General features: G+C 35.3%; 1 protein-coding gene across 1 annotated transcript in view; it reads left to right on the top strand.

Moving 5' to 3' along the window:
- Positions 1 to 1099: 1099 nt before the first annotated feature.
- The window catches only part of RBM46 (RNA binding motif protein 46), a 45296-nt gene continuing 35548 nt past the window's right edge, over positions 1100 to 10847 (top strand). Inside the window, exons 1-3 of the mRNA XM_010840710.1 lie at positions 1100 to 1250; positions 2139 to 2606; positions 3097 to 3879. Of these exons, the coding sequence (XP_010839012.1) occupies positions 1100 to 1250; positions 2139 to 2606; positions 3097 to 3879 (1402 nt within the window). The remainder of the gene's footprint in view (positions 1251 to 2138; positions 2607 to 3096; positions 3880 to 10847) is intronic.

The following is a 10847-nucleotide window of genomic DNA, read 5'->3' as shown; positions in this document are numbered from 1 at the left end:
AGCATAGGTTATAGGCAAACGACTATGCTGTTTTATATGAAGTTTGAGCATATGTGGGTTTTGGTGTCCTTGGGGGTTCTAGAATCATCCCCTGTGGATCCTGAGTGATGAAAAATGACTATGCTGATTCAGGTAAGATATAATTGAGAACAGGCTGTGGGATATACAGGAAAAGATTGATTTCAAGAAATATTTAGAAGGGAAAATATGCAGGTTTTTGTGGCTGATCAGCTGAGTCAGAGGAAGGCCTCAGGATTAAGTTCCTGAGTTTCTGGTTGTGACAGTTTGGAGAAGGAGTAATAAATAATCCTTGTGGTGTCATTATCAGTTGGCCAGATGAACTGATGGAGGTAAGGTAAAACAGGAAGAAACAGGTTTGGAGGATAAAATGACATTCAGTTTTAAATATGTTGAATTCAAGATGCCAGTTAAAAATCTCATTCTTAGTGCTTGCTAGGCAAACTCAGTAGGCAATTTGATAATGACTGGTAGCTTAATACAGAGCCTTGGACTGCTGCATTTAGCTGTGAGGGTGTGTGAGCTACTTTCCTTCTATGTTGTCTTCAGAAGTGTATCATTAACACAACTGGACAGCTTGGGAGGAACCGTAAAAAGACTTTGTGGGTGTGGTGTGTATGATAATGGATGTTTGTAGCTATATTTCTCATCACTCAGAAGAAAACTCAGATATTTTAGAACTAAGAAGGACTTTCTCAGGTCACCTAGTTTTAGCTATATCATTTTAGAATTTCTGAGTACTTTGTTACTATTTCTGCTGGCTGTTTCCTCCTCTAACTCCTTTCACTTACTCCTGTTTTCCCACTTTTGTTTTTGTTGTTCCTTTGTTTTTTTCACTTTTGCATCCCTTTCTTTGTAGCTTATGCCTTATAAAGGTACTGCTTAACTGGCTAGAGACATTAAAAGAGGTTTCCAGCTTCCCCTGCAGGGAAGAACTTTGGGGCCAAGGCTTCAGTGATCTCTGAATATAGCAGCCACAACTATTCTTGGTTTTTTGCACCTAGAGAAAAGCTTCATAGGTTCCTCCTGGAGCTCTGTGTCATAAACACTTCTCTTAAACTTTGCTTTAGGAACTGCAACCATGAGTGAAGAAACTATAGATGGAACAAATGGATGCAGCAAAGTACGGACTGGTACTCAGAATGAAGCAGCATTGCTTGCTTTGATGGAAAAGACTGGATACAACATGGTTCAAGAAAATGGGCAAAGGAAGTTTGGTGGTCCACCTCCAGGTGTGGATTTTTTTATGTTCAAAAAATTGGATGTTTAATGCAGTCATTTACATTAGATATATATCTCCACAAGTATCCCAACAAATAGCTCTTTCCTTGAAACCACTTTAAGACCTCAGCAGTCATGTTTACTGTTGTGAAGGAAAAGAGGTAGATTATATTTGTTATGCGTGTCTTTTCCTGAACATTCTACTGTTGATTTAAGTAGCAGTTAAGAAATAAGTCAGGATTAGGTCAGTGGGGAAAGTGGGCTCTAGCTATGAAAGGGGAGGGCATCTGGGGAGGAATCAGAAAGAGTAACAAGTAGAGGAGTGGTGTTTATACTAGATGCAAGCAGATTATTAGATATATTGTTTTGCCTTTCTACCAATAGCCAGTACAGTTTCCTTGCTCAAAACCCTCCAGTTGACTTTCTGTGAGACAGAATCGTAGCCTCTAACGGCAGTGACGGCTGCTTTGCCTGTCATTTAACTCCTCCCTCAAGTATGCTTTTCCCATGCAGACCTGCTTGCTGTGTGTTGTTCTAATATAACTAATATAAAAAGCACTTGCTTTTCCTTTTTTCTGATATATTCTCAAGGCTCATTCCTCCATTTTATTCAGGTCTCTGCTTAAACCTCACATGCTTAGAAAAGAGGTACCTGATTACCAAAAATATCAACCCTTCTGTGGCTTTATTTTGCTTCATAGCACTCACTACTCATTGTCTTCTTTTTCTATTGAATATAAGCTTCATGAAGGAAGGAGGCTTCTAGTTTGTTCATTTTTGTATCCCCATTATGTATAATAGTGCATGGCATATAGAAGGCTCACAGTAAACCTGTGGAATGAATTATTGAATAGTAAACATAAATACCTTATTAGAATTTGTCTATTTTTGTCTTTCAGGTTGGGAAGGTCCACCTCCGCCTCGAGGCTGTGAAGTTTTTGTAGGAAAAATACCTCGTGATATGTATGAAGATGAGTTAGTTCCTGTATTTGAAAGAGCTGGGAAAATATATGAATTTCGACTTATGATGGAATTTAGTGGTGAAAATCGAGGTTATGCTTTTGTGATGTATACTACAAAAGAAGAAGCCCAGTTAGCCATTAGAATTCTTAATAATTATGAAATTAGACCAGGGAAATTTATTGGTGTGTGTGTAAGCTTGGATAATTGCAGATTATTTATTGGAGCTATTCCAAAAGAAAAGAAGAAAGAAGAAATCTTGGATGAAATGAAGAAAGTTACAGAAGGAGTTGTAGATGTCATTGTTTACCCAAGTGCAACTGATAAGACCAAAAATCGTGGTTTTGCATTTGTGGAATATGAATCTCACAGAGCTGCTGCTATGGCTAGGAGAAAACTAATTCCAGGTAAATGTATCCTTTTTCAAAGGTTATTTTTCTATGTTAACCTTACTATACATTTGAAAAAATAGCAGTACCTCGTAGATCAACTTATGAAGATATGTAGTGCCCTTGAAGAGGAATAGAAATTAAGAAAGTAAAACAAATGATTCTAAAAGAATATGATCCTATAAAATGAGTCATTTATAACAGTTTACTGATTTACTGAATTATACAGTTTTGTTTAGCTGTTAGTTGTTTGATAAAAATAAAAAGGACAGTACCTAATCCTTCTAATAAAGGTCTGTCTTTGAATTGTATTTGTTCTTCTGACTCTCAAAATTAATTTCACTGTAAGTCTGTCTCAGTTCACCTTAGTAAAAACTTGTGTGAATAGGAAACTAATACTTTACCAAATACATTATATGTATTTGAGTTTCTGTTTCTTTGGAGAAACAGTTTTACTTATTTTTGATTTTGATTTATTTTAATTGTCTTCAAATTTATTTTTTTACAGGAACCTTCCAACTGTGGGGCCATACCATTCAGGTGGATTGGGCTGACCCAGAGAAAGAGGTTGATGAGGAAACTATGCAGAGAGTTAAAGTTCTCTATGTACGAAATTTAATGATCTCAACTACTGAGGAAACAATTAAAGCAGAATTCAATAAATTCAAACCTGGTTCAGTTGAGCGAGTAAAGAAACTTAGAGATTATGCTTTTGTTCACTTTTTCAACCGAGAAGATGCAGTGGCTGCCATGTCAGTAATGAATGGAAAATGCATTGATGGAGCAAGTATTGAGGTAACACTGGCAAAACCTGTAAATAAAGAAAACACTTGGAGACAGCATCTTAATGGTCAGATTAGCCCCAATTCTGAAAACCTGATTGTGTTTGCTAACAAAGAAGAGAGTCACCCCAAAATTCTAGGAAAGCCGCCAGCTCTTCCAGCTCGTCTCAATGGCCAGCATAGCCCAAGCCCCCCTGAAATTGAAAGATGCACTTACCCGTTTTTTCCTGGAACAAAGCTTACTCCAATTAGTATGTATTCTTTAAAGTCCAATCATTTCAATTCTGCAGTAATGCATTTGGATTATTACTGCAACAAAAATAATTGGGCACCACCAGAATATTATTTATATTCAACAACAAGTCAAGATGGGAAAGTACTCTTGGTATATAAAATCATTATTCCTGCTATTGCAAATGGATCCCAGAGTTACTTCATGCCAGACAAACTCTGTACTACGTTAGAAGATGCAAAGGAACTGGCAGCCCAGTTTACATTACTTCATTTGGGTAAGTTTATAAGTACTTTAAACAATAGAGTAGAATATGAAATTAGAAAGTATTATTATAGATTATTCATAAATGTATTTTGTTTGAACTCAACATTAGTGGTGAGTATTTAACGTAAATTTGTGAACTCATGCTAAATTTTATTGAGACTTCTGCTTGATCTTCCTATATTTAGCTTTTTATTATTTACTGGGGGGAACATTTGGTTTGATTACTGAGAGTTCACTATCTTAATTTATCAATTTACTGTTTTTGTAGTGACTAATCTTCATTTGAAATAATTTCTTTATAAGTTGCAGTATTTATGACTTAAACCAGTTTATAAGAATGTTTCTACGTCCTTGGTGAAGTCTACATGATAATCTTGTTTTGAGAGCAGGCTTAGGCTTAAAATCAGAAGCATTTCAGATGGGTCATGTGTAGACACAGTTTATGCTCACCAATCTGGAAATCTGTCATTATTAACTCATGAAAAACAAGAAGCATCATTAAGAGATGTTTATGACCATTCTCTTTAATTTCATGCTTTTAAAAAAGTTTCTCTAAAGCATTTGAGGGATAATTAAGACACGTTTTGGGCCATATGCTAACTAAATATTTGGCCTTGTGAAGAAAGAGATGTAATGTCACTCTGGTATCTGCCTTCTGCTGTTTTTACTGTTCTGTCTTAGTCTCTCTGGACTGTCCTCCCCTTGCACTAGTTTGTTTCATTTTTTAATGCAGCTGTAGATTTCAGTTGGTTATTACTTTGTGTTTAAAATAATATTTATTAGAAGAATACTGGCTTATTGAAAGTTACAATAGAATGGAAAGGTCTCCTACTAAGGATTATAATTGCTCTTGATTATAATTGTCAATCATAGCTTAAAATTTATTTGTTATATAGTTGTAGAATCATATTACTGAATATTGCATCTGTTTAAAATTTACATTCTCAAATTTGTTAAGGAGAGGAAATTAAAAAGGAAAATCATTGTTAAAGGGAGAATAATTTTTGTGCCTCATTGCAGACTTGCTTATGTATCATGGCCACTCCCATGGTATTACAAATATTTTTAGGAGATTCTTGTTTGGATGTGGAGTCAGAAGTTTAGGGCTGAAGGGAGGTTCCCTACAAGAAACTTTTCAGCAGTGTTCTCAAGTATTAGTTTGGAATTTGGAAATTTTACAATCATCTAAGTTAAGTCTTAGATGTGATTTCAGTTAATGTACAAAACATTGGGTTGGCCAGAAAGTTTGAGTTTTTCTGTATGATGATACATATACGTGTGCTAAAGTCACTGCAGTCATGTCTGACTCTTTGCAACCCCATGGACTGTAGCCTACCAGGCTCCTCTGTCCATGGGATTCTCCAGGCAAGAATGCTGGAGTGGTTGCCATGTCCTCCTCCAGGGGATCTTCCCAACCCAGGGGATGAACCTGCATCTCTTACGTTTCCTGCATTGGCAGGCGGATGCTTTTACCACTAGTGCCACCTGGGAAGCCTGTATGATGATAGAGAAAAACTGAAATGACCTTTTTGGTCAACTCAATAGAATCCTTCAGTTTTTCTTTTAATAAAGACAGTCTGAGTTAAAGATAAAATTAGGTGGATAGCAAATGATTAACAGTGTTCTTAGAGAAAATGGATCAAATTATTCTTTCAAAGTGGAATGTTTGGCATTCAATTGCTGAGCAAGATACTTGTGCTTGAAACATTTTATTTCTATATCTGTTCATTTTCTTTACAAATTTAAATTTGCAAGATTCTTAAAACTTTTTTTTTAGTTTGTCATATTTTCTATTTAGACATAGTTGACCCATCTACTTGTAAATTCCATTATTAAGATGTTTTTCACTTGAGTCCTAGGGCCATAGTTAACTCCTGTTCACCTGTAGTTCCCAAAGACAACCCCTGTTGAGTTATAGTATTTCCAACTTGAATATGTTCATTAGGGATACAGTTAGTGTCAAGGAATGAAGTTCTTAGAGGGCACAGACAATTTGCTTTAGTCTTGTATTACAGATTTTATCAACATATATCAAAACTGCTTATAATGAAAAATTGAACAGTTTCTGTTTTATTTTATTTTTCAGTTTCAGTTCATCATCAGAGACAAAAGCCAAGATCCAAATGCAAGCCAAATTTTGAATTTCATACACAAGGCTAGAGGCCTTGTCCATAGATAGTAGTAGCACACAAACTGTGATTGACTAGAAATACTAATAAAGGCTGAGTTAAGAGGCAGCTAAGCAGGAAAAGAGAATTCAAGGAAGTGGAAGAATCAGAAATCAGAAGTCTAGAAATCTTTAATAAGAAAACAAACATCAGATCTTCAGAGGTCTTTAAAGTAGGCAGCTGGAAAGTGACACATTGCCACAAGGCAGGTTAGGAATAGGCTGAATACTGTTGGCAGTGCTTTGGCATGCTTGTTCCTTCTGTCACCATTGGGTCCTTTGGGCTTTAATGAGTTGTGCCTTTTTATGCGTGGTTTCCTTTAAATAAAGGTTGCAGAGTTTCACTGGGTGCCTCAGGGTTGAGATCAGTTGGTGATAGTGTTGTGTTTTTAGAGGGGAAGAGGTGCTGTGTTACTGATGTCCTGCATGTTTCAAGCATTAGATTGTTCCAAGATCTTGCGAGGTTGCTACTGGTTCCTGGAATTCCTCGAATGTGAGTGAAAGTGAAAGTCTCTCAGTCCTATCCGACTCTGTGACTCCATGGACTATACATATACGGTCCATGGAATTCTCTAGGCCAGACTACTGGAGTGGGTAGCCTTTCCCTTCTACAGGGTATCTTCCAAACCCAGGGATTGAACCCAGGTCTCCTGCATTGCAGGCAGATGCTTTACTATCTGAGCCACAAGGGAATCCCAAGAATATTGGAGTGGGTAGCCTATCCCTTCTCCAGTGGATCTTCCCAACCCAGGAACCGAACCGGGGTCTCCTGCATTGCAGGTGAATTCTTTACCAACTGAGCTATCAGGGAAGCCCCCTCAAATATAGTTCATTAAATATGAAATCATATTTTGGCTCTATTTTCTTGAAGAATTTGTATCTAATTTCCTAGGTAGTGAATTTAACTGCTATTAATATTTTAAGATGTTTTCTTTAGGTGTAGCATTTTATTTGCTTTGACACTCTTCTCTTTCAGTTTTGATGCTATTCTGATGCTATTAAATCTTACCCTAATGATCTTTGGCTGTTCTATGCTATATAAACAGTCATTTGCCTTTTTGTCTCAGCTCTTTAAGAGTGTGCTTTCACTATCCACATTTGTTTTAGCTTCACTATACCTGTTTTTCAAGTCTGAAAAATAAAAGAGAAAAAAAATAGATTTCATTTAGTTAAATGATGATTATTGGTGTTGAGGGACATAGAAGTTTTTTCAAGGAAGAGCAGGCATTATTTAAGTACCAAATCAGAGTACTTCTGGTGACCATTTAGTGCTCTTACTAGAATCCAAAATATTCTTGTTGCATAGTAACATAAAATGAATTTTTAAAATATTCTGGGTTTTTTTTGGTTTCCATTTATAGTAAGCTTTATTTTAAGCAAGATAATTTACGAAAAGCTGGAAGCTGGGGTTCTTGCCAAAATTGAACCCTTATTATTATTATTTTTTACTTCAAAGATAGAGACTGTCTTCATCTTCAGGATGTCAGAGAGTAACTTCCCTGGGAACTCAGTACCCAACCAACAAGATAAGAAATTATCTGTCATTTGATTATTCAACATTAGGAAGCTGTAATAAATGGGATACTCAGTGGGTTTAAGGACTTCCCTGGTGGCTCGCAGTAAGGAGTCTGCCTGCAATGCAGGAGATGCAGGTTCAGTCCCTAGGTTGGGAAGATCCCCTGGAGAAGAAAATGGCAACCCACTCCAGTATTTTTGCCTGGAAAATTCCAGGGACAGAAGAACCTGGCAGGCTACAGCCCATGAGGTTGCAAAGAATTGTACACGAATTAGCAACTAGACCACCACACCACCATCAGTGGGTTTAATGTGTAGAATACAGACTTGGGGGCTAGGAGATAGGTTCTATACTAAATATTTGATGTATGGAAACATCTCGGGTCATTCCATATCACATCTTTTTACATAGGCCTTTTCTGTCTCATAATTTTTATCTGTTTAATAATTGACCAGACTATCAGTGTGAATAATCCTGCTTTTCCTAAAACTTTGCTTCTGTCTTGAATCTTCCAATATTGCCATGGCTTTTCTCTGGAGTAGTCTTTGCTATTGAGGAGACAGAAATTGAGGAGATAAAGAAAAGTCCTAGTTTTGTAAGAAGAAAAGTCCTGGAGAATACTTACTGGAAGGAGGGAGGTAGCCTCAGTTAAATAATTTACTAACAAATAACTGTAGGCAAGACATTTCTCATTTCTGTGTGTGTGCATTCCTGATGCAAATGGTAGATTTTTACTTGAATGACACCTAAAACTCTTTTAAAAAAAGCAGGGGTGAAGAACCTGTCACAAACCAGCTTGTTTGTGACAGTGATTTAATTTTGTCTGAAGTTTTGCACTATTGCTATGACTGATAAAATTTAATTAAAGAACAAGCTTTTTTGAATGCCTCTTTTGTGTGAATTGTACTTCACTAAGCAATCTGGACCTAAAGGTAAATAAAATACTATTCTGGCTCTTAAGGAGTCAGATCTGCTGAAGAAGGCAGAGGTGTGAACTCTACGCATAGTTACTTTGGGAACACAGAGATGTGCTTTGGTGATTTCAGTCAGATTTTTAGAATTAGAAATAGAAAATATGTGGACTTTAGTTAATGTAAATTTCATTAGTTCTATTTTTTGAAACTTTGTGGATATTTTCTTTCTTTTTTAGTACAGCTATGTTGATTGTGCTTGCTTTTGCTTTTTCTCTGTGCAAGCAATGTTTTTCTTAGATGAATCCATTTTTATTTGTGTGGACTATTTTATGTGAGAATGTTCATCTTTTTTTATATATTCTGTACTTTTTTCAGCGTTCATTTTGTGGCTGACCTGAATGTTGCTTCTCATATTTGACTTTGTAATGGCATACATCATCAGAATCTAGTTTTTTCTGGTCATTGAATGCTAAAATATTAAATATATATTCTAAGCATGTGGCCGTTGTATTTGCTATCCCTTTAATATCATTAAAAGATTAGGGGATTCGGTTTTTATTTCTGTTGTCACTTGTAACTTGGTTGAAAGTTATGAAATACAAGACACAGTAAGATGAAGAAATACTATTCTGAGAAGTTTTCATCTGAAAAATAATTGGTGCTATTTTTTATGAGCTATCATTATTTCCAGATTGATGGGCAGAAATTCAAAAATAAAATTTTAACTTAAAAAATTTGCCAATAAATTGCTTTGAAACAAAGAGAAACTTCTCTAGTTTTTTAAATTTAAGAAATTTTAGGAGAAATGGACGGAGGAGCTTGGTGGGCTACAGTCCATGGGGTCGCTGGGAATTGGACACGACTAAGCAACTTCACTTTCACTTTTCACTTTCATGCAACCCACTCCAGTGTTCTTGCCTGGAGAATCCCAGGGATGGGGGAGCCTGGTGGGCTGCCGTCTATGGGGTCGCACAGAGTCGGACACGACTGAAGCGACTTAGCAGCAGCAGCAGCAAACTAAAAATAATATAATGTTTATAGTGAAATTTTAAAATTAACTAGAAAAATTGATACTTTTAGAAAGTTAATATTTTCTTTCCAGTTTTAATTATGGATCTAACTTTTATACTATTTCAAACTTATATTTTAAAGAACAAAAGTAATTTTCTGAATTTGCTTTAAAATTCACCTAGTTAAGTGGGATGATCACCAACATTTTATACATTAATTTGTTTTCATATGACCAAGTGGTGAGATGAAAATTCCATTAACTCAACTATGTGTCTTTGGACCTCTGAGAGGGCCCTGTGTTTGTGAAAATGTGTTTTTATTCCTCTTGAAACCTAGTTTGTTTTTTTCCCCCAGAAGATCATCATTTGATATTACTCATAATTTTTATCTTACTAACACTTGTTTTAACGGACCATAATTTTTATGAAGTTGCTGCTGTGAGAGAAGCTTAATAATGAGTAATCAAGTAAAAGAAGCTATAGTCTCAGCTGCCAACAAAATGTGACCATGAAATGATCCACCTTTGTGGACCTCGGTGCCTTCATCTCTAAAATATCAGGGTTTTACTTGGTGACTTCTAAGGAGGTCACCTCCCCCAAATTTATGGTTTTGTTTAAAATATGATAAAAACTCTGTAAAGAACCAAAAAACAATATTTGAGTTTTTCTTATGCATACTGAGACAGAATTCAAATAGTTTAAAATCAAGAGCTGCTTTTGTCAGAATTAACCCTTTTCTCAGTTTAATGCTCCTTTTTTCATATAATTCAAACTTATGTTTGTCTGCTTCACAGCAAAACAACTAGATTTAGAAAACGAGTTACCTATTTCATTTTCATGATGACAATTATTTTTTCTTTCCATGCATTTGTCAATTCATTATAATCAAAAACAAGATTTTATAAAACAACCTAATTACTTAGCAATTTGGAAATTGGTTTTTGTACCAGCGAATCTAGGAAATTAATGATGTATATTAAAACATATATGACCAGTATTTATTCCATAGTTATATTATTAGCTGACAAATCTGATCGTGTGATTTCATTTATTTTATACATTTATTTAGTCATGCTTGATCTTCTGTCCTACAGTTTCTTAGTATCTTTGGTTGATACATATCTAAAATTCTTTTTCTAATATACTAGTTTTAATAGTAGCTACTGCTTTTTAATTTATAAACTTAATGTATGATATTTAATATTTAAAAAAACCTATGGTTTGTAAATTTTCTTCTAGTGTTAAAGGCCACAGTAAATTTTGCATATGTACATTCTTAGATGTCAGCAGCAACTCAAAATTTTACCACATTGTATCTCCTAAATATATTTTTCAATGTGGCTTTAAAAGAAATTTCAGTGTTGTATTGAT

Source organism: Bison bison, unplaced genomic scaffold (genome assembly GCF_000754665.1).
Source record: "Bison bison bison isolate TAMUID 2011002044 unplaced genomic scaffold, Bison_UMD1.0 scf7180017864146, whole genome shotgun sequence".
NCBI classification, from domain to species: Eukaryota; Metazoa; Chordata; class Mammalia; order Artiodactyla; family Bovidae; genus Bison; species Bison bison.
The sequence above is the reverse complement of the archived record's forward strand: the minus strand, read 5'-3'. Positions and strand labels throughout refer to the sequence as shown.